Source organism: Schistosoma haematobium, chromosome 2, assembly GCF_000699445.3.
Source record: "Schistosoma haematobium chromosome 2, whole genome shotgun sequence".
NCBI lineage: Eukaryota > Metazoa > Platyhelminthes > Trematoda > Strigeidida > Schistosomatidae > Schistosoma > Schistosoma haematobium.
In genome coordinates, this window is record NC_067197.1 from 294,292 (window position 1) to 312,466 (window position 18,175).

The 18,175-nt window shown below is 37.6% G+C and overlaps 1 protein-coding gene across 3 annotated transcripts in view; it reads right to left on the reverse strand.

Annotated features, from left to right (window-relative positions):
• Positions 1 to 22: 22 nt before the first annotated feature.
• The window catches only part of HCFC2_2 (Host cell factor 2), a 38,541-nt gene continuing 20,388 nt past the window's right edge, over positions 23 to 18,175 (reverse strand). The window contains exons 9-16 of one of the 3 annotated variants that reach the window (XM_051214069.1): positions 17,737 to 17,907; positions 16,834 to 17,201; positions 14,411 to 14,666; positions 12,356 to 12,448; positions 8,610 to 8,971; positions 7,334 to 7,666; positions 4,463 to 4,773; positions 23 to 3,329 (exon numbers count right to left, since the gene is read on the reverse strand). In XM_051214069.1, coding sequence (XP_051067190.1) covers positions 3,281 to 3,329; positions 4,463 to 4,773; positions 7,334 to 7,666; positions 8,610 to 8,971; positions 12,356 to 12,448; positions 14,411 to 14,666; positions 16,834 to 17,201; positions 17,737 to 17,907 — 1,943 coding nt within the window. In that variant the 3' untranslated portion in view covers positions 23 to 3,280. Of the gene's footprint in view, positions 7,667 to 8,609; positions 8,972 to 12,355; positions 12,449 to 14,410; positions 17,908 to 18,175 lie in introns of all 3 variants that reach the window. The other 2 variants (XM_051214071.1, XM_051214070.1) reach the window with 2 other exon arrangements.

The window sequence follows — 18,175 nt, forward strand, 5'->3', positions numbered from 1 at the left end:
CATAAGTTTTTGGTATACAGGAATTATAACGATTCTGATACTACTGTGAGCAGTAGATAATCCTACAGAAGATCCCAACGGGTATTCAACACTCATATCATTACTTTTAACGAACATAGTAGACTATTGACATCACTTGAGGCACTCCCGATATCCTTTCATTCCAAGACCATCTATCCCCCTCCCGTTTAACTTCGTAAGCGATGGTCTATTGTGTTCATGCACATCAAACGCAGAAATCCAAGAGCTTGGTATCACTATTTCCATACGCCATAACATCAAGTATTCTCAGTAGTTAACAGAAAAAAACAATTTCTTCCGGAGTTGTATACCATACATATTCATTTTCTTGGACATTACCTTTTGTAGACTTTTCGCCAATTTTTTTAGAGCCCAACTTTAATAAGCTTGTGATAAGATAATGCTCAAGTGTTAACAGCTGTATGACGACCGCGCAATTCGACAGCGGCTTAGCAACACATTTTGAAGAATAAGGAGCATTAGACTACAGAAGTTTTGCGGAAAACGCAAACAGTTCCAGTCTTCTCCACCGAGGAACCGGCTGTTGTCGCATGTCATACTCTAATGATCACCATAGGTTTTCCTGTCGCGCAAATTCTACCACGACACATCATATAGCTTTGCAACTACTGTGCCTAGGAATATTACGTAACTTTTCCAACAATACGAGCAGATAAGAAACAACACCTAAAGCAGAGGTCGCTTAACTTCAGTCCACCTGATACTGGAGTATCGAAATGTAATCTCCGGACAGACGTTGGTGGCAGTCATAACCGGCGATGGTAGCTGCCTAGCTTACATCAATGATGTAATGATAAAGGTTTACGACTTCATCATTAGTGATATATGTTAAGATCGTTTTTGCAACACTGAATGAATGATAGCAATGGGTCGTGTTCAAAATAAAAGTAGTTAATCGGACCTACGGCGAAAGTATGTCTATCTGAATTTGCGTGTATACAAACTGACGCGTTAACTTACTGTTATAAACGGTGTTTCAGCATTGTTGTTTGGGGAAAATATAGCGATTCGTAGTTTAAAATACCCAGAATATTATATAATATTTGGTGTCACCAGTTGGGATGAAATAGCAAATTTGACAGTAGGTTGACAAGACCAACACTGCTACTAATCTCAGTAACCATGAATGCTTGACCATTTATAATCTTCACCTATATAATAATCACTGAAGAACATACCAATAAACTCGTCCGGGAATTACACTATGTACTACTTCACCATAAAAAGACTCGAAATGTATTATGATCACCAGTCAACAGAGTGTTACACGGCACTGTTACTAGGTCTAGGGAAATTAGTGGAGTTACGGTCAATATTGATATTTTGGTTGATGCCGCCCACAAGGACGTTTGTAAGTAATGTGTATCAGAATACGGCGTCAAAGCTGCAACAACCGTCGAACAGTAAGTTTCAGTCCTTCGAAGTCACGATGTTGGCAGAACATTAGAAGATGCAAACGGATGAATAAATGCAGTGAGTTAGCAGCAACGCGGAACTTCATACGTACGTACATCAGTTCAAGTTGCCATACCACATTAGTACACAGATACAATTGTCGATTCAAATCCCTTAGTGGTAGAGGTGGTAAAAGTATAAGCAGTTATCGGAAAGATTAGGGTTTGAAGATGCTTTCCAAGGAATATAATCCAGTGAAATAAATTTGAAAAGACGAAAAAAGGAACATGAATTCAGATTAGAATTTGGGAGAACACAAAGAGTGGATGCACTCGCCCAATCGCAAACGACTTTGGGGCCACGTCATTCAAGGTCTCTATCCATCGGTTGCTATCATCTCGCGGATCCCAATCAGGTAGTCTACACCTACCAACATGGCTCAGTTCACTTGTCAGTGACTTCATGGATTTGTGCCATGTTTTTGGTCTGACTGCCCCTAGCTTTCTTCCAACCTACTCCTACACCACAAAACATCGCTCGTCGGGGCAGTCGGTGGTTGGGCATACGTAACACGTGTCCCAGTCATCTCAACTGTTGAAGTTTCACTACTTCATCAATTGATTTGTTATCCTTACCTAGTATCCGTTTCCTAACAACTGCATTAATTACTCGATGGTCCCAGGATATACGAGCAATACTTCGAAGACATTTATGATTAAGGGTTATGTATATGCATATGTAACCTCTCGCAATAAATATCCACACCCGTCTATTGCCTTGTTTTAACGTATTATCAGTTTGAAACAGACCGATTAAATTCCTAATTGTACCCATAAAATTTTGTCGGAGACAGTAAATAAAAACTATTCATACTCTTCTTAATACAAAACACCAGAATGGTTAGCCACCATAACGGTGGAAAACGCAAGAATCTAGCTGAAATTTGATGCTTTCAAAAATACACATCAGAAGTCTTTGTGTACTGAGGACAATGACATTAATCGAATAGTCAATCTGTACAAGTAAGATAAACTTTTTTTTTTATCGTTAACTTAACAAAAGACATAACCAAGCAAACACTATCAAAACTGTACACAATATAATAAACTAAACTTGAACGTACACAAACTGTCGAAACCAAAGGTAATGAGTAATAAGGTTTGTTCTTATATATTTAAGTTATTAAGCTTCTCACTACTTATTTTTCAAAAGTAAGAGAATAATTACCATTGTTGTTATGCCCATATGGGGACAGTAATGAAAATGACTGTAATCAAGAAAATGTATAAACGGTAACCAAAACGAGTTGAATAAAAACATGCCAGTGAATAAATATACACATATAATAATAAGTACAAAGAAATTACAAGAGGAAATAATAATAAACAATTGTACAAAATGTCAGGAAGAAAACAAAAAAAAACAACATGAATTCACAAAAATAAGCAAATCAGTGTTTCAAGTAAATTAAATAGGACAACATATGAATTTGTATATATATATGTACATTTTTCAGCAGATTTTATGCTTGAACAAATGATGAAAAAATAATAATAATTTATCATTAACAGTTGAAAAACAAAATTTCAGAAACACTAAAATATTTCAGATACTGTGGAGTTTTTAGTGCTTCAGAATAACAACAACAAATACGAAACGATAGAAAGTAGACAATCTTAGAAATGCAAATAGGGGGGGGGGGCAATGCGATGGATTTTGTATAAATTTCCCAAATAATGATAATAGTAATTAAAAACCATACTTGCACACTAATTCCAAAGGATGAAGAAAAGAATGTGCAGTTGATTTTGAAGGAGAAAACATGTATATGAGCAACAAACGTCTATAATTGATCATCTGATTTTAATCGCTTGACTGGTGTAGTAAAAGCTCTGGAAATAATTATATATAGAAAAAAACGTAGATTGTACAAAACTGTTCATGAACGAGACTCGATGATTTAAATGATGAATACAACCATGTGTAAAACAATACCTAATTTTAGAATAAGAGTTCATTGTTAAGCCGATATCAGTTGGTCGTCATTATCGGATAGCATCGCAGTGGGACTGGACTAAGTCCTTGTATATCTCATTAACATAATGTGATGAGTGGCAAAGAAACTGAAATTGATGTGGTAGCGATGCTGAAGACTGAACATTAGGAATATAGTTCGAAAAGATGGAAGAGTATGAAAGAAAATTAGGACCCATTATCTGAGAGTAAGAGAAAGTGTGTATGCATCTGCGCCATTAAGCCATTTTGAGCAATGTCATCCAACGTATCCAACTATTGGTTATGATAATCACGTTGACCCCAAGTCAGCAACTACCGACATGATTCAGATCAACAGTCAATGACTACGCTAACCCCACGTTTTGCTTTGGACACCCCTAGCGTTCAGTCAGACAACACTAAGCTTCAAAGTAAATACTGGTTAGGCATCTGTAGTTGATGAAGATTCTCGACCTCATCGACTGATTTGTGATCCTTTATTGATAGCTAGTTCCAAACATTGTTCAATCGATGATGTGCCTATGAATTAATTGTTATTGCTACTTTTGCATCAAACTATAAGGAGATTAGTCGCTTTTCTGTTTACATAAGTATGTAGCTTGTTAGTAACTAAATTTCAGCCGAATAAAATGCAGATATCAATGCCCTTACGCACACCACTCCAAATCCTAAAAAATTAACTGCAGATCATTTAAAAGTAATTCCAATTGTCGCTAATTTATAATGTTTTCCATGACTGTTAAAGCTTAGCTATATGTTTCATTGATAATATGAACCTGTTGGACACTCTTCCCATTTACTTAGCCTATCAAGAGCCTTGCCGATTGCGTCAAATGTTTCCTTCTATTCGACAAATATATTTGCAGTGATACTTGGTAAGTAAACTCGTAATACAAAATCTACCCGAATTCATCTCACCACTAGTGGATCATATACGTATTACCACGCGAGTTCAACTAGCAACTAACCAATAGTTATAAGCTATTATGTTCAACCTCAATGGCCTTACCCTTCTTGTGATGTTCCTAAACTCAGAGCACGCTTGGTAACCGGCTGTGAGGCATTTGTTGCTTGGAAATTAATGGGTTGAGGACTTATTCCAGCAACAGAGGAAGGTGTATTAGATACATCTTGAAGCCAACGAACTTGTGTCGCCGGTCCATATCCTTTTTCATTGCGAGCAGCAATCCGAAAGATCACAGCAGGTTTTGAACTAAGATCTAAATGAGCAGTAGCCAATGTTGCAGAAGTAACAGTTGCTGAGGGTGATTGACCACAATATACACGAACGAATGCCATACCAGATGGTGTAGAACCGACCTATAGATAAACAGTGAAAGAGTTAGTAGGGAGGTAAAAGAAGCACAGTCAATCACACTGTGGATACCATAGGGAAACCAAGCTAACGCTACAGATCACGCTAGAGAACTAATACTCCTACATATGTTATGTAAATAGTTACAGCTGTAAAACGTTTTATGTGTCTACACAAGTCAGTAAATATTTTGAAGCTTTAAAGCACATGAAATGAATTTACCTCATTACAATAAGTTTGTTGGTATGAAATTTCTTAAGCATTCAATTACGAATACAACTTGAGTCAATTTCCATAATAGCATCAAAAAATAGCGACGGTAATTTAAACAAAACTTTAAGTTAATCCTCCAGTTCACTTTATCTTAGCTCATATAGTTTTTAAATTTTCCTAATTTTGTTACATATGATTAGTGTGTATACACTTCACAGTATAGAGATTTGTATCAATCTGAAATTTAAAATTCGCCAATCAAACAATGTTCATATGATGAACATGATAGTGATCTAACTTAATTTGTTATTTTAACAACTATCATGAATATTCTACTTGCTGGATGTACGCTAAGCATATTGAACGGGGACACACACACACACCTAGTCTCATTTACCTGCGTGTTTGCGGACAAACAAAATACCATCCCTACAACTGCTCTTCTGGCTTTTAAGTATTCTCGAGTAAATTCATTATAATAACTAAGAAAACAGGTTTACTTAAATACTTAGTTAACGGGATATCACCTATTAGATTCAAATAGAGAGGAATTAACCTCTACAAATGTCATAGAACGAAGACTGTAAAACCAGCACGAACGGATGAGTGAAACTTTAGGTGGAACGACTTAATAATGTGACCAGCATACCAACATCTAGTTAGAATTATTTGTCTATCTAATTGAGGTTCATAAAATGCTCCGAATTATATATTCAGTGTTAGCGGGATATAAATTGGATTAAATCATGTTCCGTGCAGGATTGTATTGGGGCAACCTTGTTATTTAGAGTATGATTACGCTCATGTTCATCTGTGTTCTGATTTGGGAACATGTCGAGTAAGATACTGTTTAAGAATACTAAGCAACAAGAGTAACTGGATCGTAATAAGAGAAATCATAATACACAGACTTCTTCGAATTTTAGAATACTTCCCATCTGTGAAAATAGTTACAAAACTACATGAACTATTGTTCTATATCAAATTCTTATTATATTATAAAGTTTAGGGAACGCATTAACAGACTCACATTGATCATTCTGATTTCAATTTAAAAAAATCAAATCACTTGATCATTTTAAAGGAAATAAATAAGCAAAATATGAGGAGTTATTCTTTAATGAGAATAGATTTCATGAGTATTTTTATTAAGTAGATATTCTACGTTAGTCCTAACTGTAAGTAAAATTATTTATTTATTTGAACACATAAATATTGATACAAGAGAGCGCCAATATATATGCGCCACACGGAACGGAAAGGTACAATCATAAGAAATATTTCAGTTAAGGAAGATACAACCACTTTTTACGAAGAAAGTAAAAGGTTACAGCAGCATCGCCACTGGCTTCTATTCTGAACCATATCTGATAACGTCTCTAGGCACTGTGTTGCACCATCTCTAGGACCCCAACCAGGGAGTCATGAAGAACCAACAGAGGCCAGTCCTGTGCAGCTTTCTTTCAAACCACGACATCAGGTCATACACTGACCACCTCTCCGCCTTTTCCGACCAGTCCCAGCGTCGGCAAATCGTGCACAACAAGAAATTCTCTGGGGCAACATTTGAAGAACATGTCCAAGCCACCGAAGCCACCAATTGAATCATCGTCTCTGTGCCCGAACACACGATGCTGAACCTCTTCATTACTAACATGATGTTGCCACTGGGTGTCAGCAATCCTTCTGAGACAACGATGATCGAATACAGAGAGTCGTCTAGCATTCCCAACTCGGAGAGGCCACGTTACACAAGCATAGAGCAAGAATGCTCTCACCGACACGTTGTAGATCCGACCTTTTACAGCCAGACTGACCTCACGAAGGTGGCAAAGATGGCTCAGATTTTATTTATTTATTTTAACACATAGATATTGGTACAAGGAGGCACCGAATACATATGGGCCACACAGATCTCATTTGATGTGTGAGGGTAAAGATATGATCAATGCATCCTCGACCAAAACGAAACCTAGCCTGCTACACGCGAGTCAATCTTTCTCGGGTTTCGAACAACCTACGAAGTATGACGGAAGCCAATAGCTTGGACGCAAATTAAAATAGAGAATTTCCATAAATAAATATCAATCAACTATAAATCTGTTACTGAATTTTTGTCTAAGAATCTTCTACTTATGTGTACACTGAGGTTTAGTATATGTAGTGTAACATACTTAGTTTGTTGGTATTCTGACAATGACCTTTAGTATTTACGTAGGCTATCGATCGTGCGAGCATTATAATATGAAAATTAATGGATTCAGTGTTACTGATGTAGAAAAAAACAGCGATTTACAGGTAAATTTGCACAAAATATTTAGTACGTTCTTCGCCAACAAAATAACAACTGACCTTGTTCTCTGTAGAATCTTGTCCTGCAGTCTGAGACTTGACAGCTAAATAGACAGAATACTCTGTAATCTTTCCCGCCGTGTTCTGAGGCGCTTCCCACGTTAAATGTGCACCACTGTCCGATTTAGTTATTTTTATAGCACTGGGAGCCCCTGGGTAACCTGGTAAACAGGTTTTGAATGCGCTTATCTCCGACCAAGGACCTCGACCACAAGCATTGAGGCCTGCAACACGGAATTTGTAGGCTGTTCCAGGAGCGAGTTGGAATTTAGGACCCTGTGTAGTTAGTCCATTCGGTCCAATCCCATTGGGACCCTGTAATGCAGTGATAGCCTGTTTTTTTTTTATTTAAACAATAAAAAGTATTACAATAAAATATGGATTGATCTAAAAGAAATCATGAGATGTGTTATTAAAATGGTTTCTGAGACAGACAAATGCAGTCAAATACCATTTGTTAAAGGAACGGACCAGTTTCTATGACTGAACGCTCGTTTCTTATTTTATGTGAATTTGCTCAACAATCAAAAAGCAGGTTAAAGTTGTAATGATAGTACTATGTTCAATGGACAGTGATTAGTTAACATCTCTAATATGAATCAATACTGATTATGTAAAATGCAAGAGAGAACTGTTTTATCAATCTGGCAGACTAAAACATATCTTTAAGGGTAAGTAACAAACAACAATTTTTTATTACTATCACGAACAGCAATCATCAAAAGCTAATATACGGTTCCAAGTACAGAATATTTATTCAACTAATATCGAAAGTATTATTAATAAGAACATGATAATGTGACTCGTTTACCAAGTACAGATTTACTTGGTCAGCTTTCAGTCACACTATTTAGCGTGATGGCTTGTGAATAAAACCTGGCTGTCTAAACCAAGGCAGGTGGGACAGGATTCGAAACTGGAAACTACTAGCTGAATACAACGTGGTTTAAAAACTAGTGAGACATCGCTTCTCATAGAGTTATTATCACTAAAACACTGTCTAGTGGACATCACTGATCCGTAGTTTATCAACATAATAAACAGACTGTGATTCATGGGGAAAAAAGAATAATGGGTCTATACTCCACAATGTTCTCATAAGCTTAGGTCTAAATACACAAGTGACGTGAAGAGGTAAACTTTTCCTTATCCTTTACTGTCATTCAATCACCTAGATCCTTTATTTACTTATATTTTATCACTTTTCAAAAAATAATTATTGTCAAAGTTGCAAGATGATATTTTTCCAAAGTATAAGTCATGACTATAAACGTACTTCCATATGTACACCAGCATCATTTGTACAGGCTGAATACATTGTTACAGTATAATTTGTCGACTTAATAACGCCAACGTCATGCCAAGAATTGTCGCCTCGACTAATCAATGTACCAGGTGTTACAGTAGTCGAAGAACTTATTAAAGAACAATTGGTAGATGTTGTTACGATTGAATGGGAATTCGCGACCAAACCTGTCACAGAACGAGAAACTTGTCCCCCTCCTAAAGTGGAAGATAATGGTGACAGGCGAGAATAAGGGAGAGAAACAGCAACTAATCGACCAGAATTTGAATTACAAATAACATGTGAATCAGAATTGGAATAAACTGTAGAATGTGAGATGACTGAATCATTTTCTGTCAGAAAAATAGATAAATACGACAAAAATGAATTTCTTGGAAAACATTGATATTACAAACTTAAAAGACCAATTGTTATGGATGAAGGTCTTCTGTGATTTAATTAGACGAAAATACTCGATTGTTAAAATCGATGAATACAATGCAAATCAACAGAAAAACGCAATGACATAATGTGTAGAGAATATGAACGCAAAATGAACATAAAATGGCATACGCGACTGGAGGAAATTAGCTCATAGGTTATTCATGCTCCCATCAATTAGGACCTTGTTGTTAGGCTTAGTATTCGGGAACTGTAAGTCACCTATGTAAGTACTGGGTGAAGACGCTGATAGAATACAGTCGTTTGGAATGCGCTTCTCTCCTTCTAGATGGCAGTTGTTCCTTCACGACTGACCTGTATCAACTCCTGAACTAAGGACAGAGGGTGAAGTAGTCAAACGCGTTGACAATTTCACCTAACTTGGAAGTCTGATCAGTCGTAATCGGTTGATATCTGATGAAATCTCAGCACGGATTTGAAAACCTCGTTTGGCCTTTGCCAACTTACGTCACCTATGATGAAGGCCATTAAGAGTAGAGGATACTCATGATTTATTAGTATTTGATCACAGATGTCTTGAAAATAATTCTCGCATCTCCTGGGATCACCGGGTAAGTAATAGTGAGGTTAGACAAAGGGTATTAGGGAATGATGGTAAATCAGTTGATCAAGTTGTAAATCTTCATCGACTGAGATGGTTGGGTCACGTGTTACGTGTGCTTGAACACTGATTACCACAACGCGCAATGCTGACTAGTGTTGAAGACGGATGGAAGACAGTTGGGCTCGACCAAACCGAAACGTTATATCAGTCCACAGAATCACTAACTTCTGGTCTGAGCCATGTTGGTAGATGCAGGCTACTCGGTTGGGCTCCGTGTGACTGCTGCCCACACCGTGGAAGGGTTCTTCTGGAGGTACCTGAAAAAGAGGATCCGACTAGGGGTGGGTCTCAGTGACCCCGTATTCTAAGTCAAAAAGTGAATCTCTCGGTAGAAGTTCAACCCACGGAAATTTAGATGAGGAAAGTGTCATCTCTAAAAGTACGTCAATGACAAAGTTAAACAAGAATGGAGAGAGTAGGTAGCCCTGACGAACACCACTTGAGATAATCAATTCTGATGAAAGTTCGCCATAAGCTCTCACTCGACTAGTTGTGTCCGAGTAGAAAGCCTTTACAAAGTTAATGTACTTCTTTGGTACTCCTTTCAATGACAAACACTGCCACAGAACCTCACGATCAACAGAGTCGAATGTTGCTTTAAGGTCAAGAAATACTACTATTTTGGGGCATCTGAATGTGTGTCTATGTTCTAGGACCTGACGTAGTGTGAATATCTGGTCTATACAACCACGTCCAGGTTGAAAACCAGCCTGGTTTTCTCTAGTCTGCTCTTCACGAGCTTTGGTTAGGCGTCGAAGTATTATTGAAGCTAATATTTTAGACACTATATTAGTCAAACTGATTCCTCTGTGATTGTCACAAGAGGACTTTTGTCCTTTCTTAAAAACTGGCACAATCAGTGATTGAGATCAGTCAGATGGGATTACGTCCAATTCCCAAATTCTACCTAAGACCTCGGTTAATCTCACTGCTAATACTGGACCACCATCCTTAAAAATCTCGGGAGTAAACCTGTCAGGGCCTGCTGCTCTCCCTCGCTTCAGATTTCCTATAGCTTTTTCAACTTCGTAAAGAGTCGGAGGACCTAAATTAACTTGCCATTCAGGTTGACTGGAGATCGTGGGAAACCGAAGTGTGGCTGAAGGCCAGTTGAACTGATCCCTAAAGTGTTCTGCCCATCGATCCAATCTCCTGGATTGAGAATGTATAATATGTCCATCTTTCTCTGAGATTGTTTCGCTAACAGTCGGATACCTAATACCGGTTTCCTTAACAAGTCTGAACAATTGTCTGCTATTACCTATTGCCGCTGCCTTTTCCATCTCTCTTGCTTTCGCTACCCACTACTGTTCACAATCATTGCGTAGGCTTCTTGTCAGCTTGCGCTTAAGCTGACTCCGTTCTTCGTTATGTTCAGAGCCAGATGGAATGAGTTTTCGAGCATCTATCAGTGCGGTAGGTGTTGCTGAGATCCAGTGTTTCTCCCTAACCTTACGGTTTACCGTACTAGCAGATATCACTGCTGTTTCCACAGCTTTTCGGATATCATTTCATGCTGCATCGGGGTGGGCATCACCTACATGGCTGCCTAACTGTTTTCCAAGTTGTTCCTGAAATATACTCTTAGCTTGACAATCATTAAGTAGGGCCCTATTGATTGATTAATTCAGTAAGTGTCTTCCTTCAGTGACAACTGCTTAGTTTGGTGAAATTCTGAAATTTTCAATCATTGAATAACCGATATACAATTGCTTCTGTATGAAGTGGGACGGTCAGCAATTTTGGGTAACCAGATAATGATAGAATCTTAGGTGTTAACTATCAATCAAATTAACTAATACGCTTCCCAGTATCCTTAAACAATTCTGTTGTTAACGCGTAGAGATAAGAGTTCACCGGGCATACATGTTCTGACACTAGAGTATAGAGGAAATCCCACTTAGTTTTCAGGAGAAGTACCTTTATATCGATCCTACCAAAAGATGTTTTAGTCCCAACAGTAGAATAAAAACGAACAAGTATGTGTTGTGACAAGCCCTCACATGGAATCCTCAAGGCCAATGGAGGAGAAGAGGAAGACCAAAGAACACATTACGCCGGGAAATGGAGATAGACATGAGAAGAATGAACAAAAATTGGATGGAATTAGAAAAGAAGGCCCAGGACAGAATGGATTGGAGAATGCTGGTCGGCGACCTATGCATCATTGGGAGTAACAGGCGTAAGTATGTGTTGTGTTTATTCAGAGTTTATGGTCAACTCTATCTGAGAAGAATGGGATCCAAATCATTGTCAATGTGATACCACGAGTTTTTACTTTATGCATCGACGTCCTGTAAGTTCATACTCTGTCTCAGTGAGTTTGTGAGTAGAGAACTGAGAAAGTTCACTAACACCTTAAGACTAAGATTTGAAATTCAACTTGTTTCTTGGATTGACAATTTCTTATTGCTTATAAATCAACCTTTGCAAAACACGTTTTATAATTTATAAGGAATATTAGGGTTGATGGAGGGAAGTTGGATTATCCTCGTGGCAATGGAAACCATTTTGTCCGTAAACTGATTTGTCAAGAGTGTTAAAACTTAAATAACATGAATCGGAATGAAGTGAAATAGAGTAGCAAATAAAATTGTAAAACGTAACAATATGTATTTAGCCAAAAAAAATCTTAGGATTTTAAGTAATACATTGAAAATTATGGACTTACCGTGATCATCACCACTTCCACTTCGGCGAGCAGCAACTAACGCTAATGTTTCCAAAGGATCAGTAAGAGAACTACCATTTCCTTCCTTCCCATCTACATATAAAATTGGGATAAAAGTATTGATAAATTTTCACACTGAACGCATTATTCGGTTTCCTAAGCTCTTCTATTATCCCCCAGGCTAAATCTACATGGCAACTTAGACACGAGAGTAAAGGTGCAAAATATAGGAAGAACACTTAACCGTAAGGTTAGTTTATGTACAGAAAATCTAGGGTACATATAGCACTTAGACGGCCTTGGGCTTCTGGAACACTGCTAAACATAGCAGCAGGATAGGTAATCATCCAATCGGAAATGTAACATTCCAGATGTTTCTGGCAAAACTACTATTGGATGATGACTGGATAAGATGTTTCTCAGCATTTTGAAGCCCCTTTTTGGGTTTTTTTCCAGGAACTTTCCGGGTCTCCTAAACACCTTCCCCCTTTCAAGAAATAAGATTTCTTCAGGTCTACTTGCAACTTGATAACTAGTTTCCTGTGGTATTCCGACTTTCTTGGTATTCAGCGACGATGACGGGTTTACCGAGCAGCAGTTCGTTCTGTCCTACTTTATGGCAGTGAAACGTGGCCGGTAACAGTAGAGGATATTCGTAGGTTTCTAGTATTCGATCAGGTGTCTTCGAAGCATTGCTCGTATATCCTGGGACCATCGAGTAATTAATGCAGTTGTTAGGAAACGGATACTAGGTAAGGATAACAAATCAATTGATGAAGTAGTGAAACTTCAACAGTTGAGATGACTGGGACACGTGTTACGTATGTCCAACCACCGACTGCCCCGACGAGCGATGTTTTGTGGTGTAGGAGTAGGTTGGAAGAAAGCTAGGGGCAGTCAGACCAAAACATGGCACAAATCCATGAAGTCACTGACAAGTGAACTGAGCCATGTTGGTAGGTGTAGACTACCTGATTGGGATCCGCGAGATGATAGCAACCGATGGATAGAGACCTTGAATGACGTGGCCCCAAAGTCGTTTGCGATTGGGCGAGTGCATCCACTCTTTGTGTTTTCCCAAATTCTAATCTTTTGAATTCCTCCAATACTCCGTGTACTGTTGTTTCCGTCTCAATTGCTGCCACCAAAGTATACTCTTCTTGTTTCGCTTGTGAACCAATCAGTCTAGATAAAGCGTCAACTTGTCTAAAATCAATAGTGGGCTGGTAATTGATCTTGAAGTCACAACCCGAGTGTAGCTTCCCATCGTTGCAGTCTGTTTGCTGTGTATACTGGGACGCGTTCGACTACTTCACTCCCTATCCTTAGTTCAGGTGTTCATACAGGTTATTCCTGAATCAACAACTTGTATTTAGAAGGGGAGAAAGACATCCCAAACATTTTGACATTGTTGCTCAGTGCTATCAATAGACTCTGCATTTTATCAGCGTCTTCACCAAACAGGAATTTATCATCTGCGTATGCTAAGTCCAAAAGTAGACCTCCTGGTATGAGATCAATGCTCGAGAATTCAGTCGATGAGAGCATTATTTCCATCACCATGTCTATGATTAAGTTGAACAAAAATGGTGATAATGGACAGTCTTGACGGACACCACTTGAGGTTGCAAAAACAAATGGCAGTTCACCATAAGCTCTCACTCGACTAGTAGTGTTCGAGTAAAGAGCCTTCACAAGGTTTATGTACTTCTGAGGTACGCCTTTCAATGACAGACACTGCCACAGAACCTCTCGGTCTACAGAGTCAAATACTGCTTTCAAGTCAAGAATGACCACCATTGTCGGACGCCGATAAGCATGACTGTGTTCTGGAACCTGACGAATAGTGAATATGTGATCGATGCAGCCACGACCAAGTCTGAAGCCAGCCTGGTTTTCTTGTGTTTGCAGTTCAATAATAAATCAATCCTTGAACGAAATCTATCACATCGTTGATTTGGTTATCAATACAATACAATAGTTTATCATTAACATAAAATTGGTAGATGAAACAGACCAAACACAAGTATTCAAAAAAGAGACCACTAAACTAACCTTTAGCATGTACTGGATCTTCATAAGATCCTGAATTTCCTCTGAAATCTTTTCCATGATCAGTATTAGAAGAGACATTTTCGGATAATACATTAGGCTTGATATCAATCAAATTTCTGACTGCCTGATCAGTTTCTTTCGAAACGCTCGCTGAATTTTGGTCTGAATACGCTGATGTATTGTCATCACCAATGTCTGCAAGTAGTTCAGCAGCAGCTTCCACGGCTAATGACGTATGTAAATCGGAATTTGCATCCTTATTAAAGAATAGTAAGAAAAAAGAGTATTCACTTAACATTATGTGAAGCTATAAATAATGGCGAAACATGAGAAAAATTCAAGTAAATTAACAGATTGTATTATATAAGACTAATAATTTCACCTCAAGTGATAATTCAGATAATTTCTAGGTCGCCTTTCAAATACACTGAAATGAAGCAATACAGGCGAATACGGAGTGTAGAAAATATTCACTTTTCTGTGAAGTCTAACTGCAAACTTGCTGCTCAAGACATTAGTTTATAACGCCTTTACAACATTTCCAAAGATAGATGACATATCAGTGTTTTTTGCGTTAATGTAGCTGATGAAATCTCGGTGCATAAACAAAAGTTTAGTTTAACTTTGATCAATATATATCGATAGTGAAATATCCGACTGTGTTAGCAGGATATAGATTGGATTAAATCATGTTCCGTGCAGGATTGTATTGTGGCACGTTTATTGGCTATCTCCCAACCAGTTAGCGCTACGAAGACCTGGAGACAATTCCAGAATCTTCTTATGTAAAAATTACAAATATATCAACATTTTTCTTATTGTGATTCCTACTTTCATCCAACCTTGTTATTTGGAGTATGATTACGCTCCTGTTCATCCGTGTTCTGATTTGGGAACGTGTCGAGTGAGATACTGTTTAAGAATACTAAGCAACAAGAGTAGCTGGGTCGTAATAAGAGAAAACTTAACAAACTGTTTATCACAAAACGAGACCTTGATTAACTTAGTTTAATGCAACTCAGCATCCACACTATCCAGTTGGTTAAGTCTGAGTAAGGGAAAATAAACCCCATTGTGACAATCTCCTGCAATTCTAAGATAGAAATACAGTAATTAAAGGTGAAAAATATCGGTAGGTTATCTGTGTTCAACCATAGATACTTTTACAGCATGTGGTGAAACCACTGAATAAGTTATGTTTAAGTTATATATCAAGTCTTAAACAAATAAGCTAGTTGTTAATGTAAAGTTGTAGTGGATGAGTTATTTGATATGAATGTGAGATGGCAACGAAATAAGATGCTGATGCTTGAAAAGGTGAGATTAAATAAAACTTAAGGTTGCTACAACAAGATGCAGCACCAGTTCGTTAATACAAACATCTAAACAAACTAAGCGACATGAATTCAAAAGCACAGTTCTCTAAAATAAATCCTAATTTTCTTAAATCTGTGGATGCACAAACTAATTATTCAAGAAAAACTTTCCAGTTCATTTATAAATCCTTCGTATGTGACCAAACTCGAAACACGTATACAGACCGGTTTTAATAATATACATGGACTAAACTTTTTGGGTAGAAGCGCTAATCCTTGGTAATTAAAACGAAACAATCAAGAAAAGGTATTTACAATTCAACTAACACACACAAGTGTATGAACTAGTTTGGTGGTTACAGATGGTGCTCCGATGCATGAACCATGTAAGATCTGGTTAGTTTCAGGCCTGATGCCAAATATCTGACCACCTAGGTGGTTTGGAATAGATCAGTCAGAAAACATCAAATCCCAGTTCTATATTACTATATTAAGTCGTTCAGTTGGACTGACTTGAAATTATCTAGTAAGTAACAGATGACCAAATAAACAATGGAAACGATGTATCCGTTTATTTTGCTATGAATTTAAGCTTGTCCTTGTTAGCGGGACATAGACCGGATGAAAGCATGCTCAATTCACGATTGCTTTGGTGCACGCTGATTGGCTAATTCTTATCCAATCAGCACTAGTCGATAGTTGGAGGATACTCTAGAATCTTCTCATGTAAAAACTATAAATATACTGACGTTTTTCCCTATTGTGCTTGCGTCTTGCTTCCATCTAACCTTGTTATTTGGAATATAATCTCTTTCCTGTTCAACCGTGTTCTGATTTGGGGTCTTGTCGAGTGAATCGGTGTCCGAGAATACTAAGCAATAGGAATAGCTGGGTCATAATCGTAAGAAAGAGATTATAACAGTCCTCTGCTAACATAATGCAGTTATAAGGTTTTAAACCTTTAATATGAACAGTTAACTGTCAACGATAGTTAAAAATTCATTTATGCCAGTGATCAAACGAGACATAACTATAATCAAGAAATACCATTTTGACTTATATGTATCAACAACTGTAGTGGTACTCTTAGGTAAAAAGCACACTTACTGTTGTATATGCTGGCGAATGTTGACTGCCAGTTTGTAGAATATCCACATTTCCTTTCATATGTAACTTTTCTTTGCCTAAATTAGACTCCAAAAGGATAACTGATGAAGCATCGGTTTTAGCACTACCACCGTCCTCATCAACATCATCATCGTCATCATCAATAGCACCATCCAATTGTGGAATAGTTTGGAGAATCGACGACGTAGTATTACTTGGATCATTCGCATTACCATGTGTTGAATCATATTGATCCCGTCGGACTAAGGTTACCTGTGTTTGATTTCCCTGTCGTATTATTTGGCTGGTAGCACCTCCAGAAGATAAGTACAAATTTGATGATGCAGGCACGGCAGTTGATGAGGATACTGAAAATAAAGTCCAAGTTTTTAAGTTCCACGTTAACAATGCTTTGCATCACAAAACAAAATTAGCTGGAATAACTGGTACATATCAAAGTAGAAAGTGAGTGTTTCACCCTAGTCAGCAAATCCACTTGATGGCAAACACTCCATTCAAACTACGATAACGAGCTGAAAATCGTCAATTTGTGAACATAGTAATTTCTAAAGCTTTCGACCTGAACTTTATAACCAGAATTGAGACCTGAAATTTACTATGATGAGTACATAACCAATCGTGTAAATAAGGATGAATTACTGAGACTAGATAATTTTATACACAATTATTCCGAATGTGCGCAGTAAAGGATAATGGGTACTCATAATGCCTATGATTAAACTAACATCATAGTGTGACAAAATACTGCATTCTAGGGAGACAAGAAGTAAAATGTCCTCCTTTGTGAATGTATGAACCTAAAACAGATTGGTTATATTCCTTTGTATTATAAAAAAAGAAATAAAGAACTACGAAAACCTCGAAAATTCACAACAGTCTTACTTGTTGGACTCATGATAACTATTTGCTGTCCAGCTGGTCTGTGTACAGAACCTGAAACTTGAACGGTTGTCTGGCCCGGACGGCATACACCACCACCAGCAATTAAAATAGGCTTACCAGACGCAGACATCTGAAGCATCGTTGCTGGAATAGCTTTGATTACTTTCGGAACTATAATAACGAAAAGTAAACAAAGTACAACTTGAAACTTTATCATCAAAAAGGAAACAAATAAACAAAAACGAAAATGTGTCTCAAAGGTGGTAAAATTAGAATAAGATTTAATAATTTTATGGAAATAAAGAGTATTTAGGCTACTGTAGAAACAAGTGAACTAAATTCGTTTTCATTAAACATACTCATAATGTGCAACAGATACACTTCAATTGGACATTAGCTATTCGTCCTCTCATTTTCGTAAACAACATCCCCGCCACGA